This window comes from Aquarana catesbeiana, linkage group LG04 (genome assembly GCF_042186555.1).
Source record: "Aquarana catesbeiana isolate 2022-GZ linkage group LG04, ASM4218655v1, whole genome shotgun sequence".
Taxonomy (NCBI): domain Eukaryota; kingdom Metazoa; phylum Chordata; class Amphibia; order Anura; family Ranidae; genus Aquarana; species Aquarana catesbeiana.
In genome coordinates this window covers 215,875,894-215,900,235 of record NC_133327.1, presented here as the reverse complement: position 1 = coordinate 215,900,235, position 24,342 = coordinate 215,875,894, and the positions used below count along the sequence as shown (strand labels likewise).

At 43.1% G+C, this 24,342-nt stretch overlaps 1 protein-coding gene across 2 annotated transcripts in view; it reads left to right on the top strand.

The window, feature by feature from the left end:
* The window catches only part of ZBBX (zinc finger B-box domain containing), a 427,325-nt gene that overhangs the window by 179,274 nt on the left and 223,709 nt on the right, over positions 1-24,342 (top strand). For both annotated transcript variants that reach the window (XM_073626142.1, XM_073626141.1), the window contains exons 11-12: positions 13,913-14,010; positions 14,118-14,227. In XM_073626142.1, the coding sequence (XP_073482243.1) occupies positions 13,913-14,010; positions 14,118-14,227 (208 nt within the window). The remainder of the gene's footprint in view (positions 1-13,912; positions 14,011-14,117; positions 14,228-24,342) is intronic.

The following is a 24,342-nucleotide window of genomic DNA, read 5'->3' as shown; positions in this document are numbered from 1 at the left end:
AAAATTGAATGTTCTCATTCTATTACTTCCTACAGGTCGAATTTTATTCATTCGAAAGAACAAAAGTGGTTCGGGAAAATACTGCTCCATCTTGTGGTCCTTATGTATTCATTTTACAGACCACTAATATCTGACCTATAAAGGGAATAGAAGGAGAACATTTCACACAGCTCTATTCACACAGAATGAATGTAGCAGCAGTTTCTTTGGATGAAAAGCTATTTTTTTAAATAAATGCACAGATACTTTTATAAATGAGCCCCAAAGCATTTAGATTTGCACTAATGACTTTATAATTAATATTGCTGGCAACAGTTCAAATGTTTTCACATGCTTTTGCTCAGTTCTGTTTATGTAAATAATACCATAGAACTAAGTTCATTCTTTATTTTGCGAACTGCGTTTTATTTAGTGATTGAACAAGGTCTTGCATTTAATTAGTACATAAATTGAACTGTTTGCTTATAACAGCTAGCTACAAATGATGATTTTGGCAGCATTGTGAAAGATGCCTCATGAAAAAGACATTGCAGGAAATCTTTAATGCTAAACATGTAAAGAATAGTCTGATTCGTGTAGGAATCCTCACATATGCACCAGTTATTTTTACACAAGTCTTGCTTGTTTTAATTTCTGCCTGTCCTGGCACAATGCCCACTCAAGCCCCTGTTTTTATATTCACATATGGATTATAGTGATAGTAAAAACCAACCAGGCACATAATAAGTCAAGCACCAAGCATGAAATCCAGGTTCCAAACAATACTGTATGTAATGCAAAGATGGCAGATAAAGGGATTTGCTCATGTAGGCAGAAACATACATGTTAGGTTATTAGTGTACTTCAAATTGCAAACACGTGGGATTCACTTTATGACCACAAGACATATAAAATTGAGTAGTATGGTGAGAGCACACACACCCACAGACACACACTTGAGGACCTTCATTAAACTTATTGTTTTGTTTGCCGTTGCCCTACTTTCATTTATAACGCAAGGCAAGAACATATTTGTTTTCTTGCACAATCTGCATATTAAATTAGCTGCTATGAAAGTGAACTTATCTGCGTGTGTTTAAAAAGTGCTCCTTGGCACTTCTAATTTCTGCAACAGTGCTCAGGTTAAATCTCATCACTAAATAAGTGCTCACAGTTGTGGCACAACAGAGAAAATCAGTGTACAGTCGTCATTTGGTTGCACCATCATACAAAACTAAAACTGTCACTTTGGTCACAAAGCAGACTCAAAGAATAATGCTAACAGTTGGGCAAGCACATTAATTGATACACAAGTTCTTTAACCACTTGCCGACCTGCTCACGCAGATATACTGTGGCAGGACGGCTCTCCTGCGCAAACTGACGTAGGTGTACGTCAGTCCGTAAAGGCAGGATAGCAGGCGGGAGCATGCCCGCGGGTCCCGCGGTTTTCATGTCCACTGGCAGGCAGGAGAGGCAAAACGGGGAACTGCCTATGTAAACAAAGCATTTCCCCGTTCTGCCTAGTATAATAACAGGGACAGGGATCTACTGTCCCCAGTGATCGGGAACAGTAATCTCTGTCATGTTTCAGTAAGCCCATCCCCCTACAGTTAGAACACACCGAGGGAACACAGTTAACCCCTTGATCGCCCCTAGTGTTAAAGCCTTCCCTGCCAGTGTAATTTTTACATAGATCAGTGCATTTTTATAGCACTGATCAATGTAATAATGTCACTGGTCCCCAAAAAAGTGTAATTTGGGGTCAGATTTGCCCGCTGTAATGTCGCAGTCCCGCTAAAAAATTGCAGATCGCTGCCATTACCAGTAAAAACTAAAGTCCCTAAATCTTTCCCATAGTTTGTAGATGCGATTAACTTTTGCGCAAACTAATCAATTATACTATTGCGATTTTTTTTTTTTTTTTTTTTTTTTTTTTTCTTTTTCACCAAAAATATGTAGAAGAATATAAATCGGCCTAAACTGATGAATAAATTTGTTTTTTCATATATTTTTTTGGACATGCATTATAGCAGAATGTAAAAAAAAAAAAAGAGTTTATTTTCAAAATTGTCTGTGTTTTTTTGTTTATAGTGCAGAAAATAAAAACCGTAGTGGTGATCAAATACCACCAAAAGAAAGCTCTATTTGTGGGAAAAAAAGATGTCAATTTTGTTTAGGTACAGCGTCGCACGACAGCGCAATTGTCAGTAAAAGCGACGCAGTGCCGTATCGCAAAAAATGCTCTGGTCATTTAAGGGGGCAAATCCGTCCAGGCTGAAGTGGTTAAGAAATGTCCTCTTCTATATTTTTCCTTGGCTTTGCATATTTTTCCTAAGTATTCCTAAAAAGCATATTAGTATTAATACAATTTTTCTGCAGATGTAGCATCCTGTCTGTCCCTGGAAACGGTCTTAAATTTAGGCACTGTGTTTTTGATACTTACATAAATCTGTGCGTGTCTGTTTGGGTGCTGATAGTTTTGGCACACAGTACTGCTCAGTAGTTTAACGGCCTCTTGCCTGACTGATCATTGTACAGGGCCAGCCCCGCTACCATGCGATCACTGTGACAAATCACAGCAATCACATGACATAGCTTTCATTCAAAGCCATTCATTGTGTTCTATTGAATTGATCTCTGTGATTAGTCAGTCTACCTGCCTGCAGGATCCCCCCTCCCATCCTAAAGTCCCTTGGTTAAACTGGGCTTTGCTCTCCCCCCACGGATTGGTGGGAGTCCCAGGGCAGGCAGCAGAGACCCGAGGAGATCTCCCCTGCCATTCCCCTTCTGGGTGGTGTGTACAGTGTGAGGTAGTGTGCAGTTTGGGGGTCCCAGTGCAGAGGGCACAGCATTGTCCCCTTAAATGTTCACCCTGCCTGTTGGAGTACAGTATCCTTTTTGGAAGGGGGTCCCCTTGCAGAGAGTGCAGCAATGTCGAAGGCACAGAGAGGATCCTGGCAGCATGCTTCAGAATGTCAAACAGCCGGCGGCCATGTTTGGGTGGTCCGATGACATTACGGCAGCCATTTTTCCTTGGTCTGGCTGGTCTCCGGCCGACGGCCATGTTTGTGTAGCCGATAATGTCACGGCACCCATTTTTCGTTAGTCTAGTGAGACGCTAGAGATGGCCGAAACCTCATGGAGAGGCCAGAGCTCCTCCTCTTCCTCCCCTATGCTTCTCTTCCTGTCCCGGGATATATGAAATGGACGCCGACATTGGCGTTGTTGGGTCCAAATTGCAGAGCTCTTCCGTTTGGTAGGGTGAGTCTTTGGGGGTTCTTGTGTATCTCCCTCTCTGCTGATAGGTACCCTGGCCATTGGGGTGTCCCTTAGTGGTGCCAAAGTTCCTTTGTACTACAGGGCCTTCTTCCCTATGGAGCCTCAGGGTCAAATCTCACTCATTGATCCCCTCATGGAGGTAGCAGGTCCCTCGGAACCTTAGCTACCCATGGATGCGCTGACGGCAGTCCTTGAATCATTAGTATTCCGGGTGGAAGTAGCGTGTGGGCAAAGACCCAGGAGGAAGCGCCCCCCACCTTCCCCCTGCTCAGTCTCTCATCTGATCCTGAGCCTGATGCCGCCGGGGACATGGCCCATCCAGGGGGGGTTTAATATCTCCCCCTTTCCTTGTACGATAGTGAGGAGGAGTCCTCTGCGGTCTCAGCAGCGAGTGAAAAAGCTCGGGTGGACGCACTTGTTACTGTGGTGCAGGAGACTCTAAAGATGGAGGATGCGGCTGACAGGCCACAGGTGTGGTTGTGTCCTTTGGTATGCATAAGTCACCTTGCACACCAAGGGTGTTTCCTTATCTGCCTTATTTTGATAGGTTTATCTATAAGGAATGGGAACAACCAAAGTCACCCTTTGTGGTCCCCAAACGTTTCTCAGTACGCTACACCTTTTGAAGAATCACTTTTCAAAAAGTGGACTACCCCACCAGTGGTGGACCCTCCTGTTTCCAGGTTGAATAAAGCAACCATGATCCCAGTAGAGGAACCCCTGTCCTATAAGGACCCACTGACAGAAAAGCAGAGGCTGTGGCACTCAATATGTTTACTATGGCTGGGTGAGCATTGCGTCCAGGCTTGGCCTTGGCCCGGTGTTGCAGACCCTAACTGAATGGGCCAAGCTTTTGCGCCAGGGTCTGGGTAGTGAACAGGTTCCCACTGCTTATGTTGATTTAGGGGACCAGTTGGTCCATGGGCTGCAGTATATTTGTAATGCAGCCTTGGATGCAGCTCCTGTGCTGTCCAAGCTCTGTTTCAGTGGTGGTGATTAGACTTGTGCTATGGCTTAAGAATTGGTCAGACCAAGCCTCTAAAAAATCTCTCATTGATCTGCCCTTTCCAGGCGACCGCCTGTTTGGGGCTACCCTGGATAACATCATTAGGGGGAGCAGGGGGAAAGAGTACCTTCCTGCCTCAATCTAGGAAAGGAGCCTTGTCGTAGACAGGGGCCTTCCTTCTCAGCCCATAAGAAATTCTTCTGGGCTTCCGGGACTGCAGATAAAGGAAACAGATCTCTCAAGTCTTCCCCGGGAAGTTCCAAGCAATCTTGGTCTGGTAAGCCTAGAGCAGGCTTCTCTGGATCCACTGACAAGACTCCATCAGCATGAAGGTCTGCCCTCACCCATTGCTGGGGTAGGGGGACATCTTCGCTGGTTTCCAGATTCATGTACCTCCTTCGTGAGCATCAAGGGGTTCCACCAATTTACCCTTTTGGGGGTACCAAAGAAGGGGGACAGAATTTGTCCACTTCAGGGGGCCTTGTGTCTCCTTGTGTTGGTATAATTCCTGTAAAGGTTCGGATGACGTCCAAACTACCCAAGGTCCCCTCTAGCCCTGTCCAGGAAATTGGGCTACCTGGGTCTGACTCTGGAGTGAATGCTGACCAGGTTAGTAGTTTTTCTTCTCAAACGTCGGCCCCTTCAACAGGTTTAGTTCAATGGGAAGTAACTGAGACTCATGGCAATCTCGTGAGTTCCTCTGGTAGATGCCGCAGTTATCCTAGTGCCACTGCGGGGCCAACACCTTCCTCTTCTGCAGTGCCTGCAAAGGACCGAGGGTGAAAGTCTTTTGGTGGCCATAAACGTCTCTTGGAAGCTACCTCTCAAAGAGGACCAGTTGTACCGAGGGCTGAGCTTCCATCCTGCTTTACAGTAACCGGTTTTAATGGCCTAGCCATTGAAATTTAGGTACTGACAGATAGAGGTCTGTCGGGATTGGTGATCCCTACTATGGTGAAGGCGAGGAATTTGGCTTCTAGTAAGATATACCATTGTGCGTGGAAAGCGTACATTTCTTGGTGTGAGTTGATTAGCTTTCATCCTCGATCCTCTTCTGTGGCTCGGATCTTAGCTTTTCTTAAACAGGGCATTGAGCAGAAGTTGGCTTTGAGCACCATCAAGGGCCAGGTGTCTGCCTTAGCAGTCTTCTTTCAGCGACCCCCTAGACACTCCCTTTTTAGTTCGTACCTTCATTCAAGGAGTCCGGCATGTGGCTCCGTCTGTATGTTCTCTTTTGCCGCCATGGGATTTACACTTAGTGCTATTGGTTCTCCAGAAACCTCCATTCGAGAATATTCGTGAGATTCCCTTACCTACATTGTCCCAGAAGGTGGCATTCTTGGTGGCTATTACCTTGGCCCTCAGGGTTTCGGAGTTGGCGGCATTATCCTGTCGTAGTCTCTATTTAGTACTCCATAGGGGGAAAGTGGTTATTCGTCCCTGTCCATTTCTGCCTAAGGTTGCCTCTGACTTCCATTTAAATGAGGACATTGTGTTGCCGCCCTTGTGTCCCAAGCCGCCTCATTCCAAGGAATTTGCTTTGCATATCTTGGATGTGGTTCGTGCGATTCGGGTATATCTGGCGGCAGCCACTGAGTCCTTCCGGAGGTCAGACTCTCTTTTTTTGGTTACACAGGGACCAAGGAAAAAGCTGGCCGCTTCTTCGTCTACCCTTTCCAGATGGATCAGACAGACTGTGACTGAGGCCTATTCTATTAAGGATCGTGTTCCTCCTTTCCCTGTCACGGCACATTCTTCTTGGGTGCTTAGTACTTCTTGGGCCTTCCGTCATCAAGCGTCAAAGTCACAGGTTTGCAAGGAGGCCATGTGGTTGTCAGTGCATACCTTCACTAAATTCTGTAAAGTAGATGTTTTGGCATCTGGGGGTGCTTCTTTTGGGCGCAAGGTTTTGCAGGCTGCTGTTTAAGAGGGGGGTTCCCTCATGAGGGGTGTTTTTTTTATTTTTTTATTTCAGATGGGGCTCCTGTGACCCGGTTAAGGCTCCTGTGTCCTGGTTAGGGCCCTTGTGGTTAGCCTTGGGTTATTTTGCCCACCCCTCATTTTTCTTTGGCACTGCTTTTGGATGTCCCAATGGTCAAGATTGAGGCGCTGTCCGTTGAACGAAAGAGAAAATGGGATTTTTGTACTCACCATAAAATCCATTTTTGAGTTCATCGACGGACACAGCACCCACTCCTCTATGGAGTTAGTGATACTTCTATTACTGCTTGCTACTCAACTGAATATCTAGAGCAGGGAGGGGGTTATACTGACTGAGGACAGCCCTTGGGCGTGGCCAGGTTTTTTTTTGCTCTGCCTAGTCCTACTCCTGCGGAGGCGATATAACCCAATGACCAAGATTAAGGATGTGCTGTGTCCGTTAAACTCAGAAAAATGGATTTTATGGTGAGTACAAAAATCAATTTTTTTTTTATTTTTCATTTTTATATACAAAAAAAAAAAAAAAACTACGGTGATTAAACACAACCACACGGAAGCTCTATCTGTCTCAAAAAATTATAACAATTTCATTTGGGTACAATGTTGCATGACTGAGTAATTGGTATACAAAGTGGGACGGTGCTAAAAGCTGGCCTTGGTAGGAAGGGGTGAAAGTGTCCGATATTGAAGTGAAACCACTGGGAAGAAGGATAAGGTAGATTAAAGTGTATAGAATTGAAAAGAGGTAAGGGGTTAGAACATTTATCAACAACTTAGCAGCACAGTTAGACAAAATTCAGACTGTCTGTCAGTTAGCAACATTTCCGTGACAGGTTTACGGCGTAATTGTGACCCCTGCGCCTTTTATCCTGGCAACAAAATAGTACAGATCTGCAAAGTTCTGTGATTTATTTCTGAAGATGAGACAGATTTTTATTCTAAACAGATGCATAATTAAGAAATGGTTGTAGTCAGGTTTTATTTGGTCACAGCGCTACTTTAGGGTCCATGCACACTTCTCTCTTGTGCGTTGCATTAATGCACAGGTGTTTTATTAAGGCAGCCCATTCATTTTAAATTGACTGACAACCTGCAGTAATGGACCACAAAATTTTAATGCAGCTTTTTTTTCAGGGGCAATGGCATTAAACCACTAGTGCATTATTATACATTGTGGTGCACTGCAGCACATTCACATAAAAACTGCATTGCCTTAGTGCGACAGGGTGCCATTTGAAAAATGACTGACTCTACAACATGCTAACATGCATTGCTGTGACATGCTCTAGATTCGGAATGCTCATCACTTCCAAGATTAGGTCATCAGAAGGTTGACTTAATTCCCTGCACTACAGAGTCCAGAAGAAACTTAAAGTGTTTGTTACCCTAAAAAAAAAAAAAAAAAACAAAAAAAAAAAAAACGCCCACCGTCATATGACGGCGGGACTGTGCAGCTGTATGACGGCGGCCCTTCCAGGTCCCCCAGGGGGTGCACGCGCGCCCGCCATGTCACTCGGGTCCCAGTGCGTGTGCCCGGCGGCCACGATGTCCGCCGGGAACCCGTGATTGCCCGGTAACTGAGCAGGACCGTGGATCTGTGTGTGTAAACACACAGATCCATGTCCTGTCAGATAGGAGACCGATGGTGTGTTCCTTGTACAGAGGAACACCGATCGGTCTCCTCCCCTTGTGAGTCCCCTCCCCCCACAGTTAGAATCACTCCCTAGCAACATGATTAATCCTACAGCGCCCCCTCCTGGTTACCCCCTTCCTTGCCAGTCACATTTATACAGTAATCAATGCATTTTTATAGCACGGATCGCTGTATAAATATGAATGGTCCCAAAAATGTGTCAAAAGTGTCCGATATGTCCGCTGCAATATCGCAATCATGATAAAAAATGCAGATCGCCGCCATTACTAGTAAAAAAAAAAAATAATAATAAAAATGCTATAAATCTATCCCCTTATTTTGTAGACGCTATAACTTTTGCGCAAACCAATAAATATACTCTTATTGTGATATTTTTTTACCAAAAATATGTAGAAGAATATGTATCAGCCTAAACTGAGGAAAAAATTTGTTTAAAAAAAAAAAATTGGATATTTATTATAGCAAAAAGTAAAAAATATTGTTTTTTTTTTTCAAACTTGTCACTCTTGTTTTGTTTATAGCGCAAGAAATAAAAACTGCAGAGGTGATCAAATACCACCAAAAGAAAGCTCTATTAGTGGGGAAAAAATGATAAAAATTTCATATGTGTACAGTGTTGTATCACCGCGCAATTGTTATTCAAAGTGCAACAGCGCTGAAAGCTGAAAATTGGCTTGGGCAGGAAGGGGGTGAAAATGCCCTGTATGGAAGTGGTTAAAACATGGTATACACCACAGTACTTGTGCTGTGTAATTTGGCCCCCTACTATATCACCTGAAATAACTGGCTGATCCTGCCTGGTTCTGCCCTCCCTCCTGAAAACAGACCATGGTTTATCATGGCAGCTGAGCCCTGACACTGGTCAGTTTATGTGTCTCCATCATCCGAAGCTCTCCTCTGTCCTCCTCTACCCTGCTTGCTCGGATAAGGGTCTGGTATGCATTTTGGGGGTGACACCACGTGACTGGCCGCCTCCTCTCCTTCCAACTGATGTCAGCAGGGGATTTTTGTCCCCTCCCACACTAGCTGTCAGATCGAGAGAGGGGAGAGGCGGCTGGTCACGTGAGCGCCAAGAGGCGCTCTGAAATCAGGTATTGACGGCATTTTTTTTTTTTTTTTATAAAACAGAGACGGGCATACAGGATTAGGAAACAGAGATGATTATATAAAGATATGACAGTGGCTTAACAACCACTTTAAGTATATTGTTTAACCCCCCATCCCCCTCAGTTTATGCTGCTCTTCAGTAAAGCTATGTTCACACTAGTCCACATAGTAAAACGCAGGGTTTTTGTACCTGTCAGTGTGAGGTCTGTCAGGGAGGAGTGCATTGCAACGCATGTTTCAAAGCATCGCTCTGCTTACTTTTTTTAATTATTACATAGTGACACTGCATTCATGCCTTTGCACAGCAATGAGGTGACATGCAGTGCTATCCATTGTGTTGGTGGTATTGCTGCACCACACATCACACCAGCTTTGTGTTGTGAACAGGGCACATAGTGGTGACCTTATGTTCTAAAGAAACTGAAAAAGGACCTAAGAAAAGCTACAACTTTTTATTTATTTTTAAATTTTTATTTATTTATTGAAACATTTTCTTTGCTTTAATTCCAAGTAACCCTAATATAAAAGTATTAATTACAAATGTTAAAAGCATTTACAGTTTGTTATTTCTTTATATTTGAAAGATACATCCTTTTTGCTATGTCATAGTGGGGCTGATTTTCCAAAACCGGAGAGTGCAAAATCTGTTGTCAATTGAGCTTTGCAAAGAAAAACCACCACCTCCATCTTTTCCATTTTTTTTTTTTTGTCATCAAAATCATTTTTTCAAGTTTTCACCATTTTTCTTCTCATTTCTTCATAAAAAAATTATATCAAAGAAAGTACCACATGTCCCCAAAAAAAAATATCAAGACTTGCTCGGTTGATTGCAAACGATTTATCATATAGGCATAGTTTCCTTGGGAGCAGCTACTGATGTGGCTGGTTCAGTGTAACTTGAAAGACTCTGTAGAAAACTGTCACTGAATAAATTGATAATGTTAATGAAGTTTCATCACTGCAAACTTAAATTTCACCTGGCTAAATCAAATGTTAGCGTTTCTGTAGTTGGTGATAGTTTGTCACTAAATGTAACCTGTTAACAGATTCATCTCTTTTTTGAAGCTGGCTCTTTTTTGAAGCTGGTGGGCTGCCAATACACAAATAAGTAGAATAAATATAAGCCATGCCGTGTTTGTTCTTGCCAGCTCCATGTCTTTACTGATACCTGACACACATGAAGGCATGCTGCTATTGGTTTGTGGTAACAGTGGGGTTTATTTACTAAAGCTGGAGAGTGCAAAATCAGGCTCACTTCTGCATAGAAACCAGTTGGCTTCCAGGTTTTATTGCCAAAGCTTGATTAACCGCTTGCCGCCCACCCACCGTCAAATGACGGAGGGGTGTTGCGGCTCTCGTTCTGGGACAACGTCATATGTCGTCCCAGATTGGCCGCTCTAGCGTGCCCCTGGGGTTGCGGAGCGTGGTAATTGTGGCCGTGCTGTGTTGCTAGGACACGGCGCGACCCCAATCTCTCTAAAGAGTCGTGGCCGCGCTCCTTTAACCATGTGATTGGCTGTGTCCAATCACAGCCGGTTTCATGTAAACACACGGAAATGATGGTAATCGGCTCTCATCACCTCACACTGTGGCGAGGAGAACCAATCAGGGGCATCTCCTCGCAGGGGACATCCAGACATGTAATCAGGGCACTGATCTTCAGTGCCCTGATTATAATACAGTGCCACCAGTGCCAGCAATCAGTGTCTACAAGTGCCACCAATCAGTGCCCATTAGTGATGCCAGTCAGTGCTGGCTATCAGTGCTGCCCATCAATGCCCATCATTGGTACCCATCAGTGCCGCCTATCAGTGCCCATAAGTGCGACATATTGGTGTCTCCTCAGTGCCACCTAATCAGTGCCCATAATTGCCACCTCACCAGTGCAGCCTATCAGTGCCGCCTCATCAGCGCACATCAGTGAAGGAGAACAATTACCGTACTTATTTACAAAATTTACTGACGGTAACTAAGAAACCTTTTTTTTTTTTCAAAATTTTTGGTATTTTTCTTTTTTTTTTTTTCTTTTAAGGAAAAAAAAAAAACAGCAGTGATTAAATACCACCAAAAGAAATCTCTATTTGTGTGAAGAAAATTATAATAATTTCACATGGTTACAGTGTAGCATGACCGTGCAATTGTCATTCAAAGTACGACAACGCTGAAAACTGAAAAATGGCCTGGGCAAGAAGGGGGTGAAAGTGCCCTGTAGGTAAGTGGGTAAACAAGCTGAGGTTAGAAGCTGATTGGTTTGTGTGCAGAAGTGAGCTAGATTTTGCACTCTCCAGCTTCAGTAAATAAACTCCAGTGTTTTTTTCTTGATTCAGATCTCACCTCTTAGGACAGGGGTGCCCAACTTGATTTGGCTCTGTGCATTCTGCTCTGGGATGGCAGACTAGCAAGCCCGGTTTGTGAGTTGCCTACCCGCCATGCCAGAGCATCATTGTTGTGGATTAATCTGGCAGTAGAGGAAGCAAATGGCTGTGGAGGGAGCAGAGCCACATAAGCAGATGCTTCCTCCATAGTGCCAGCTCCTGTCTCAGGCGGAGTGATACCAAATGCACTCTGCCTGGGACAGAAACTTTTTTCTATAGCCGGAGTTTCCTGCAAAAAATGGCGATTCCTGTAGATGCAGGATGTGAAGGAAGTTCAGTTTATTAAAATCAGTTTGGGCATCACAGCAATGAGCATAATATCAGAGTTTTGCAGAGTTTGGGCATATATGAGCAATAGTTTTGCAATGGTTATTAGGCTGCTTTCACACCGTAGTGCACTTGTAGCTTTCCTGCAGGTTAACTGCACTGAGCCATATATTTCTATTATATCCTGTTGGTTTGGTGCATTTTCTGAATGCAGGAGTTTTGGTGTGCTTTCAGAAAGTCACCACACCTGCAAGATATAATAGAAGTCTATGGCAAACCGCAGCTAACCCGCAGGAGCACTGCTCTGTACCTGTGGTGTGGGTAAATCGCAGTGCATCAGTGTGACAGCAGCCTTAGGCCCCTTTCACATGATCCGTTTAATCGGGTCCGCATGTACATTTTCTTTCTTCTTGTGATTGTGATTAAACAGTAGGTAAACATCCAGGGGTGATTGGTCCCACGGGAAATGATGATCCTGATTGTTGTGTAAAATCTTCATTGTGCTATTCAAAATAAAAAATTTGAAATTCAGAACCATTTCACTTTATTGCTATCCGCGACCGGTTACCAAATCTCTTAAATGGCCCTTGCTCTTCAAAAGGATGAGCACCCCAGTCTTAGGAGGACTAACAACAAACAGGTCCTCAGTTTTTATGGTCTAATTCATACACATATCTGTTAAGCCTCGTACACACGATTGGATTTTCCGACGGGAATTGTGTGATGACAAGCTGTTGACGGAAAATCCGGCCGTGTGTATGCTCCATCGGACAATTGTCGGATTTTATGCGAACAAATGTTGGATGGCAGGCTTTAAAATTTTCTGCGGACAAATGTCTGTTGTCGGATTTTCCGAGCATGTGTACAAAAGTCCCAAGTACAAACACGCATGCTCGGAAGCAAGGAAGTGGTCGGTCTTGTAAACTAGCGTTCGTAGGGGAGAATTAACATTCGTGATGCGGCAAATTATGAAATCTGGAAATGCAGCGCACATTCTCTTCTTCTTTAATGGGATAATAATGAAGCTGCTTTGCTGGTGATACTGATGGAGTTATTGCAAACAAATTTTCAAAGGCTTTTTTGTATTTTTAAAAATTTAACTGCCTACTCCCAAACTGTCATTTGAATTAAAACACAAAGCCAAGTATTATTCTCCACAATTTTTTTTATTGTGCAATAAAAAAAGAAAACAAATAAAATTAGCTATTAGCTATCTGCCAATAGAACTTAACCATAAAGTGCATTCTATGCATCCAAAAATATAGAAGATCTACCAAATCAAATCATTATTCAACCAAAAAATAAAATAAACACCTCATGCATGTGTCCTGCTTCTTAATATAGGGGGTCAACAATGCCAAGAGTAAGTGAAAGCAGGGGTCCGTCATCCAGGAGTTAATTCTGAAAATCATCTGGATTATTCTCCTGGAGCCCCGCAGCAAAGGCATATGACATAATTGGTCACGATTAATAAAGCAACCAATTTTTGGTCCAAGAAATCCTCCTCCTCCTGTTCCTGGACTGGACTTGGGTCAAAGCAATAATTCCAAGGCCAAACATAAATAACACGTTATCTCCTCCGATTCCGCAACATGGCTGATAGACGAACGGCCGTTCAGAAATGAAATGAAAAGCGCAAAATTAAAAGCGCGAATCGACACTCCCCAAACTTATACTAACTCGAAATTATCAGAAGGAGCCCAAAAGGTGGCGCTAAAGAGCTGAAAAACTACATAGTATGTCACTACATTTGTGTAGGTTGGCCAATATTTGTGTACCGTTTGTATGCAAGACAATTTTGAGGCCAACGCCCTTCAGACAAAAGTCCGAGGTTTTGTCTGCGGAAAATCCGATCGTGTGAGGCTTTAGAGGTATTAGGACCCAATATACAAAAAAACACTAAAACATTTTGCTTGGCTTTCTGCAATTACATTGGTGCTGCATGGGGATTTAAATACAAATTGTGCTTTGCCTTAGCACAGTCTTTTTTTGTTTTGACTGACTTTGGTGGCTTTATTTGATTTATGCTAAGTTGAGTTCTGGGAGAGGTAATTTTGTGAATTGGATTGTCCAGGCCAAACAGCCATTATTGAATATGAGGAAGAGCTGCCTTAGCAGTTCTTAGCCTTTCAATGCTTATAGAACCTTTAAAGAAATTAATTTTGCTGGTTTTCATTGCACAGCCCTGGAATTTACGGATTTATGGTTTAAGGTTTTTAATCTTTTTGCCCAGAGAATTTAGCTTAGTGGAAACTTATAGGAAATTGTCAAATAATTTTCTTCATAATTATCTTCTTTTCAGAACTCCAGTTAATCAGTTCCCAAGTAAACAGATGGATAAAATGATATATTCGTCCACAGTATCTGAGAATGAACTGGATGTGTGCAATGATTTGACAGGTTAGTATGCCCCTGCTGCATCATTATTGACTTCACTTAAGTGACTGAATGAAACGTTAATGCCATTGACTTTGCACTAATTCTTACCTGGCTGTTACTCTTTCAAGCTGAAGAAATGGAAGCTCGTGAAAATTATGTGGCTTTGTTCAGAGCAGAAGAACATGTCAGGAACGACATGATGCATGAACCTGCTTTAAAGATTGTAGAGCTGGATAAGGTATAGTGGGACCATTTAAACTTTGATTAAAGGGTGACAGAAGTAGATTGCTACTTGCAGTGTTTTGAGAAAGGATTTGGCCATTTCACCAATTTATAAAGGAAAAAACTTTATCACTTCATCTCTCACCTTTAATTCTGATGGAATAAAGTACAAATGGACCATTTCAGCACTTATCCCTTGATGTGTTGTGTCATAACTGTGTTCTCTATGTGGATATATTCACGTCTGTATTCTGACTGCAGTCCCAGAACAATAATGCAGCTATAGTTATTTATTGCAGTGATAGAGAAATACATCAGAAGCAGTTATACCACTGGTTTAGAGGGTGCCATAGCTAGTTGGGATCCTGAATTATAACCACTAAAAGAGATATGGAAGCCTTTACATATTGACCATTAAAAATAGCCTTTTCTTTACACACAATTCACATAATCATTGAAGCAATGTGGAGTATATATCATAAAGAAGAGTACATAGAGTGATGGAGTGTGACATATAGTATAATCCACAGCACATTGTACAGGGTAAAGGGTTATTGGAAACTGTTTTGCTGATGCTTTGCATAGCCATAGTGAATTTGTGAAATTTATTTAACCAAGAACTAAAAAGGATGCAATGCTTAGCTGTTTTTTTCATATGAGAAAGCAATGGCAAATTATAATATTTCAGTAATAACTATATTCCAAAGTTTAATGGCCTTTCAAAGCTATCTATGGGGGTGAAATGCTGCCCTCTACTTACTGATAACCTGCAGCTGATTTATTCTCTCTCTATATTCTCTATTCTGCTTTCCATAGTGCCATTATTAATTACTTTTTCTTGCTCGTTCATTGAGGGACACAATAATTCAGAGACTGTGGGACTATACTGCTGTCTACAGGAGGATTTGGACACTGGCAAACAAAACAAACCATGGCCAATTCAGTATAATAACTCCCATTCCCTATTAACTCCTAGTGTCCTAGGAGCAGGGATACCTTTTCACTGCCCTGCTTAGAAAAATTTTACCTTTTTTGGTCCCTATAGACAGCTATCTGGATTGGGAGCATCTCAGCATTAGCTTTTAAGGTTGCACCCAGACTCTACTGGGTGATTGCCGAGCTAGCCTGGAATATGATATTTTGGCACTGGGCTCTGCATTATGATGCTTTCCAGACTTGATTGTACTATGTTAGTTAGCTGCTATTTGTTTTCTGAGTTTGGAGACCCAGCAAAGCCCCAGTTTATCCTGTCCCTATAGACTCATTTTGTTAGTAGGTCATGTAGGCTGAGCATTTGCAGCTACTTTGTTACTAGGAATGTAGGAATGCTGGGCACTGTTTGGAATCCCTGCTGTCAGTGCCAGGACAAGGCCATCTGGTGCCCAGGGTGAAGATGGCAAACTGCGCTCCCCCCGGGTATAAAAAGAGTCCGTGTCCTTTCAAAACAAGAACACACTTACAACAATACAACACTACAATACTGTATATGTACTGCAGCGGGTCGGCAAATGGTTAAAGCGTAAGGTGAACTTACACTGGAACCCCTCCCCACCCCCCCTCCCCCAGTCCCGCTAACCTGGAGTCCGGTGATCCCCACACTGACAGCTCGTATCGCCGCTGTACCGATTTGGGGATTTGAAATCCCCGCGGCTTTCTCTCCTCTTTGCCCATAGTGACAGGACCGCCTACGCGGGTTCTGATTGGTCAGCGCCGCCCATGTGGTGGCGCCACCCAATTAGAATGCTCCTAAATGTGCCTGCTGACGAGGTACATTTTGGAGATTAGGCTGCAGGTATTGAAGGGGGGTGAGGAGGCCGTCCTGTGCAACTTCACCTTACAGATTTTTCTGTAAAGGTGAACTTGCCCTTTAATTGCCAATGGTATTTGGGTATTTTTAACATGTAGCATGAGGGTGTTCATGTATTGCCACTGGTCACTAATGCATTAATGACCAGTGTCAGTTAATTAACCCCTATGTGCTGCATTAGTGGCAGTGGTATCAGTGTTATGCTGCAGCATGAAGGGGTTAATGAACACTGATTCTGGTGCCACTAATGCAGCACAAACGGGTTAATTTACTGACACTGGTCATTAATGCATTAGTGATCAGTGGCAATACATGAACCCCCTCATGCTGCATATTACAAATACCATTGGAAAATTTTTAATCTCACCCCCCCCACCACCAGAGTTGGCCGGTTCATTGGTAGATGCCCATCTGCTTACTTTTTTATTGACTGTCTGGTTGGTTCCTCCTCTTGCACTCACTGCTCTGTCCACCATGCCCAGCAGCTCTCTATGGTCCTCTCTCCTCCCGGCCAGCCTTTCGGTGATGTCACGCCTCATTGAGACTCAGAATCGCCTGTCAGGCGGAGATTACTCAGCGGCTCCGCCTGACAGGGAAGGGAAAACTGGGTCCTTTGCTTGTGCCAGGTACAGGAGCGCACTTGGCACATCTTTGCAAGCAAGTGCAGCTCTGCAGTGTTGTAGGGGCGGCCGGCGATAGTCAGTCACTTATTGCCCAGAAAGATTAACAGCATACTGACCGCACTGTACCCCCCCTTCCTACAATAAATTGCTCCGCCCAGTGCATCCTTTTCTTTCTGCCCCCCCCCTTGTACTGGCCCCGCCTGCTGTCCATCAGTTTACTGCAGAAGGGGTTAGGCTGAGAAACTAAGCACTGACATCATTTACTGAGCGGGGTGTCATTTGTTCTGCATGTACTTTTTCCCACAATTCAGCATAGAGCAAGGGCTGCCTTGGCTGTGGATTCTGGAGTAGTATGCGGTCTTAACAAAGCCTTAACCATCTTTGTGGAGGATGGCAAACTCTGGCAGATTTGGCTAAGGCCATGAAAAAAGAAACAAAGGAAATTCCCCTAGTGGACTTTAAAGGCACATTTAAGAAAACATTTAGAAAAGTATATGAAGTAAATAACAGTTTATTTATTACAAAAAATCATCGAGTGAATATCACACAATCACGTAATTAAAAACAAGGAATGCAGTTCCATAGATACAAAACTAGTGATACCAATACATTTGTACCCGACGCGTTTCGGAGTTACTTATGCCTCCTTCTTCAGGGGTGATTGTAGGATTTGCAACAGAATTATCTATATGGGAAATGGTATATATAACATAAACATAGTAAGTACACAATGGAAATCATGAACAGGGAACCTATGATTGCATAAATCTGTATATATATATTTCTGTTTATACTTACATTGGTATCTATAGATATTGGTTTATGCATTCCAAAAAGGGTTTAAAAGAACATAGATGTATTGACACATACTGCCCATCAGACGCATTCCCTGGTCATAGTGTGTAGAACTTTAGTAGAGTATAACAAGAATATTCATATAGCCACTGTCGAGGTGGGAATGGATAGGTATGAATATATGAGGTAATTTATTCTTCCTTCCAATGGAAAGAGAAGCCCATTAGTCGAGGGCGTATAAAAGTTTAGATCTGAGATCACACTGGGGCCAAATGTGTATCCTGTAAGTCATGAAAATATATATATAAATGTGCATGCATATGAACAGCCAGAGTAGTACATGGAAAGTCCAAAAAAGTGTATCCTACCTGGTCCGCCTATAGTATGGAGGACAGTAGCTGATGGTGGGTGTGGATCAGGTAAGGCCCAGATCACTGGAGAGTCAACATGGAAATAGAAAGTATATCAATACCCTGATTGATAAAGAAAGAGGGGGAGAGGGGAGGGGGGGGGGGAAGAAAGGAGACAGAGACAAGAGGAAAGGAGGGGCAAGGGAAGGGGGGGAAAAAAGGGGGGGGGGAAAGGGGGGAGGATGAGAAGGGGAGGGAAAGAAAGAGGGGGGGGGAAGGGGACAAGGGACGGGGTAGGGGGGAAAAAAAGGGAGGGAAATGGGAAGTAGGGGGGGGGAGGGGAAGAAGGAAAAGGGGAGGGGGGGGGGGGAGAAAACCAGAAAGGGAAGGGAAATGGGGGGAAAGGGAGGAAAGGAAAAAGGAAGGGGAGAGGAATAAAGAAAGAAAAACAAAGGGAGAGAGATAGTAAATGAAGAAACAGAAAACAGGAGAAAAGTATAGGGCATCCAAGTAGCAGAAATGGCTTGTAGTTTCAGTAGAGAAAAGACTGGATCGTTAGGTGTATTGTAAGGGAAGAAAGAACCATAGAGCATAGCAGGTGACGGATGAAGTAAATAAAGCATGACAGGTAACAGATAGGGTTAATGGCTGGTAATATCAATAAAGAGATCTATGTCAATAAGTATGTAGTAAGTTACTAACCGTGTATCACAGCAGCTCACACCAATAGCGTCCTGTCTGCAGCAGATGACGCTTGGTGTGAGCTAAGACTGGATATATAAAGCCCTCCCCACCCATCAGCTGTTGATGGAAAGAGGCAACAGCTGATTGTGGTGAGGGAGGGACGGACACACTCTAGCTGGCCCCCCGGGTGGAGTGCGCGCCGCCAGGCTCCCACAGCGCGTGCGTGCGCAGACGTCATGAGGCGTGGCCACGCCCACTGCACCCGCCGGCACGTCTAGCTTCCCCAACGGACTGCGCATGTCCGTTGGGGTCGCAAGATGGAGGACAGTAAATACTGTACCTCACACAGCGCCGCCATGAGCCCAAACTCGCTCAGGCGGCTCTTTTCGTGCCGGGCGGATGGCAGATCGTAATATAGGACCAATGGAGAATGAGTTAAAGCACATATTATGTGCATCTAATAAAAAAAGATAAAAGTGATAATATGCTGAATTTTGTTGCTATAGCAGGGAAGCAGAACTGGTGGGCAGTATGATACGGGTTGGGAAGGTAACCTAATGGAGGGACATATAACAAAAACGGTAATCACATACAGATATAGGGGATGTGCAGCTGGAAGGCACGTTACATGGATAAGAGTCATAAATAACACCAGGTATACATACATATGGTCTAGACATTAATAACCTCAAGTGTCATATAATACAATATACAGAATAGATAACAACAGTTTTATTCATGACCCAGAATGGCACAATGTATAGTATATCGACTGTATGTCCTGTAGTACAATAGAGGTTTCCTTTCTAAGAAGGCTAAGGGGGGGCCAGTGTATAGTGGTCAAGCTCGACTGCTGCATAGGATGTTAAGTTTAGAGCCTTTCCTTACCTATAAATGGGTGTAGATAGCAAATGGGCGGGGGTTCACCAAACGTGTAGACGGCCATATGGCCAATGGTGGTGTCCCCTATATAAAGGGTAGTAATGGATGGAATAGGGATAGCCGACTAGTCTCTAGTCCATCCCTAGACGTGTGGTTGTCTATGGGGTGGTCTTCCCTACTGCTCTCTACCACCGGATGAAAAGCCTTCGAGGAAGGGTTTAAACCAAATGGTTTCGTTTAGGCCTGGGGGTTCGGTGGCTCTTAGATTGTATATCCACCGGGACTCTAATTGCAGCAGTGTCTTGTTCCAGTCCCCTCCCCTCGACTCTGGATGTACCCGATCCAAGATGAGAAATTTGATTTTTGGGCATATGCCATTATGTACTGTTAGGGTGTGTCTCCCCAGTGGGAGGTCCGGGTCACCAGTTTCCATGCTTACTAGATGTCTATATGCCCTCTTCCAAAATTCTGTCTTGGTTTTTCCTATATAGAAGCATGTACATTCACATAGAAGTAGGTAAATCACCCCGTAGGTCCTGCAATTGGCAAAATGTTTGGGGTGGAAGGATTGACCATTTGGAAGGATCGGGTTTTTAGTTGTAAGCATATATTTACAGTATCTACATTTGCCACACATAAATGTCCCCTTATACTTACAATGTGTCTTATTATTCCCTACCTTGAACTCACTAGCTGTAATTTTATCTCCCAGGGAGGTAGTTCTTTTGAATGTAAAAAGAGGTCTCTGTGGGACCAATGGTCCTAATGCTGGATCGCACTGTAGCATGTGCCAGTATTTTGTCACAATGTTCCTCACCTGTCTATGTTGATTGTTGAATTTAGTAATAATTCTAAGAGTATCGATATCATTCTTATCAGATTTATTTGCTTTTTTAGAGTATAGTAGCTCCTCTCTTGACTGCCTGAGGGCTTTTTTAAAAGAGCGTTTCAGAGATGCATGGGAGTACCCCCTTAGTAGTAGCCTATCACGTAGCTTATTTGCCTCTAATTTAAAGGTGTTAATGTCGGAGCAGTTTCGTTTTGCTCTCAAATACTGACTATATGGAATAGAGTTGAGGAGGGGTTTGGGGTGGAAGCTACTTGCATGTAATATGGCATTACTTGCGGTTGATTTTCTATATAGTTTGCTAGTGATATTGCCTTCCTCACCTCTGCAGACCTCTACATCGAGAAACGTAACGCACTGTTTGTCGAATGACATAGTGAAATTGAGGTTGAAGTCGTTGCGGTTCATCCTCAGTAGACACTCCCTAAGGAGGTCGATCGATCCGTCCCACACGATGAAGAGGTCGTCGATGTACCGGTACCAACACAATATGTGGTCCGTGTACATCGACAAGCCCTCATCATTGAGGAACATGGCCTCCCACTCCCCCAGGTACAGGTTGGCATACGATGGGGCACAACATGTCCCCATCGCAACCCCCTGCACCTGGAGGTAGTGGGAGCCGTTAAAAGCAAAAACATTGTGGTTAAGAATGTGTTCCAAAAGTGAGGTGATGAATTCACTGTATGTAGGGTCCAGATCTTGTGCTGTGCGAAGGACATGTTTTATGGCTGCTACGCCCTTCTCATGGGGGATAGAGCTGTAGAGAGATTCGACATCAATCGTAACGAACAAAGCATGTTCGGGGATTGTTTGTTGGTCGATAATTTGTAGAAAATGTACTGTGTCTTTTACAAAAGAGGGGAGGGCGTGGACAAATGGTTTTAGTACTTCGTCTATCAGCTTACTCGCATTTTCACTGATGGCCCCTATACCGGAGATAATCGGTCTACCGGGGGGATTTTTGATGTCTTTATGGACTTTGGGCAATGCATAGAAGACCGGTATACGTGGAAAGTCATTTCTGATAAATTGCCATAGGGATTTAGTGATAGTAGAGTTGGAATATGCCGTATCTATCAGTGTATAAAAATCCCTATTATATTTACTGACCAGACTCGCCGGTATAGGGCGGTACCACTCTCGGTTGTCCAATAGTCTATTGCACATCTTAATATAATCTTTATTGTCAAATACTACAATGTTCCCACCCTTATCTGCATTTTTAATCGTAATACTGTCATTTTTTGACAATAATTTGAGTGCTACCTTCTCATTTTTAGTAAGGTTTTCAGGGGATTTATTATAAATTCTTAATTTATCTAATTCTTTGCCAACTAACCTTAAAAAGGCTGCTGCGTTCGGATGGATACTTGGCGCAGGGCAGAAATCAGACTTCTTTTTAAGTGTGGAGGTATTTCCCTTCGGGGGTTCATTAGGTCTTTCGATGGAATCTAGTATTTGGGATAGATTAATTTCATCTATGAGATCAGTTGGATCGTTCTCGTCAAGAAGGGATACCAGTTGCTCTAATGCTTGGTGTTCCTGTGGCGTCAAATTAGTGGGTCTTTCCTGCTTATGGTATAGTTTTTTCAGAATAAGCTTACGTATAAACAGTTGGAGATCCTTATAGATCTCAAACTTGTCCAAATTTTGATTAGGGCAAAAGTTTAGGCCTTTTTGCAGGACATTGGTTTCGTCATGGGAGAGTTTATACGATGAAAGATTGATAATATTGAGACTATTGGGTTTCGATTCTTGATCAGTGTCAGGGACAGTTAAAGTGCTATTTGAGTGTAGGTATTGGGGTTGGATTGTGTGGGTTGTACACCCATCAGGATTTTCTCTAAAAAAGATGGGTCATTGGAAATTGTGTCCAATGTTGTGACTGTCGAGGGGTTTGATTGGGAATTCATATCCCTTATCGGGGTGTGTGTATTGCTCTGTGCATTAAGTGTTTTAGGAATTGGTTCCTGTGTAACTGTGGGGGAATAGGTTTTTTTAGGAATGTCAAGGGTTAGTTTCTTTGCTTGTTGCCCCTCATTGGGGTCACCCCGAAATGTGCGTTTAGTACTGTGTCCCGTGTTGGGTTTCTGGAGTGTTTGGGTGTGGGTTTGAGGTGGATTAGGGGTGGATTGTGAGGGGTTGATTTGGTGTCCCTGATATTGATGGTTTCTATTCTGATTAGTCCTATTTTGGGTCCATCTATAAGCCCTTCCATCTTTAAACGCATTCCTGTCACGGATGAGTTTCTGTCTTTTTTTGATGAGTACATCCTTGTTGAATGTTTCTAAGTGTGTTTTCAGTCTATCTTCTTTGTTGGTAAGTGGTCTCTGCATTTTTAATTGCTGTAGCTTGTTACAGAGAATTACAATGTCTGAGTCTAGGGTGTTGGATCTCTTTTTATATTCCTCGATCAGGATTTCCATCAGGCTTTGTGAACATGCCCGTAGTGCCCGTTCCCATTTGCTTTTGAATTCCGAGTCCAGGCCCTCCAGTGTCGGGAAGATCTGGACTCGCAATCCTGCAGGGTTAATGTCTTCTTTAATGTAGTCCTGGAATGATTTGACATGCCAGTAAAATAATGATTTTTTCTCCAGAGTTTTAGAGAGTCTGGAGAAAAGAGAAGATATCTCGGAGTCAACAGATTCCTTATCTCCAAAATCTTTTAGGTAGCCCTCCATCAGTGTTTCCCATCCATCACCCGTAAAGTTAGTCATTTTTGTCTATTAACAAATAGAAAAGTACTTAAGGAAAAGTGTGTAGTATTCTTAAAACTAAGAGGAATAAAAAATGGAAAGGTAGATTTTTGGCGGTCCAGAATACTCAACCAGAGTTCTGGACGGCCATGCACAGATAATTGTCGGTCTAGTGCGGGGAGCGGTATCTACTACCAATTAAATTAAGAACAAAAGATTTGATCGACCAATTATCTGCTAATTGTGCCACATCCTAAATTCAAATTTGAAACAAAGGAAATTCCCCTAGTGGACTTTAAAGGCACATTTAAGAAAACATTTAGAAAAGTATATGAAGTAAATAACAGTTTATTTATTACAAAAAATCATCGAGTGAATATCACACAATCACGTAATTAAAAACAAGGAATGCAGTTCCATAGATACAAAACTAGTGATACCAATACATTTGTACCCGACGCGTTTCGGAGTTACTTATGCCTCCTTCTTCAGGGGTGATTGTAGGATTTGCAACAGAATTATTTTTATGGGAAATGGTATATATAACATAAACATAGTAAGTACACAATGGAAATCATGAACAGGGAACCTATGATTGCATAAATCTGTATATATATATTTCTGTTTATACTTACATTGGTATCTATAGATATTGGTTTATGCATTCCAAAAAGGGTTTAAAAGAACATAGATGTATTGACACATACTGCCCATCAGACGCATTCCCTGGTCATAGTGTGTAGAACTTTAGTAGAGTATAACAAGAATATTCATATAGCCACTGTCGAGGTGGGAATGGATAGGTATGAATATATGAGGTAATTTATTCTTCCTTCCAATGGAAAGAGAAGCCCATTAGTCGAGGGCGTATAAAAGTTTAGATCTGAGATCACACTGGGGCCAAATGTGTATCCTGTAAGTCATGAAAATATATATATAAATGTGCATGCATATGAACAGCCAGAGTAGTACATGGAAAGTCCAAAAAAGTGTATCCTACCTGGTCCGCCTATAGTATGGAGGACAGTAGCTGATGGTGGGTGTGGATCAGGTAAGGCCCAGATCACTGGAGAGTCAACATGGAAATAGAAAGTATATCAATACCCTGATTGATAAAGAAAGAGGGGGAGAGGGGAGGGGGGGGGGAAAGAAAGGAGACAGAGACAAGAGGAAAGGAGGGGCAAGGGAAGGGGGGAAAAAGGGGGGGGGGAGGGGGGAGGATGAGAAGGGGAGGGAAAGAAAGAGGGGGGGGGAAGGGGACAAGGGACGGGGTAGGGGGGAAAAAAAGGGAGGGAAATGGGAAGTAGGGGGGGGGGGGGAAGAAGGAAAAGGGGAGGGGGGGGGGAGAAAACCAGAAAGGGAAGGGAAATGGGGGGAAAGGGAGGAAAGGAAAAAGGAAGGGGAGAGGAATAAAGAAAGAAAAACAAAGGGAGAGAGATAGTAA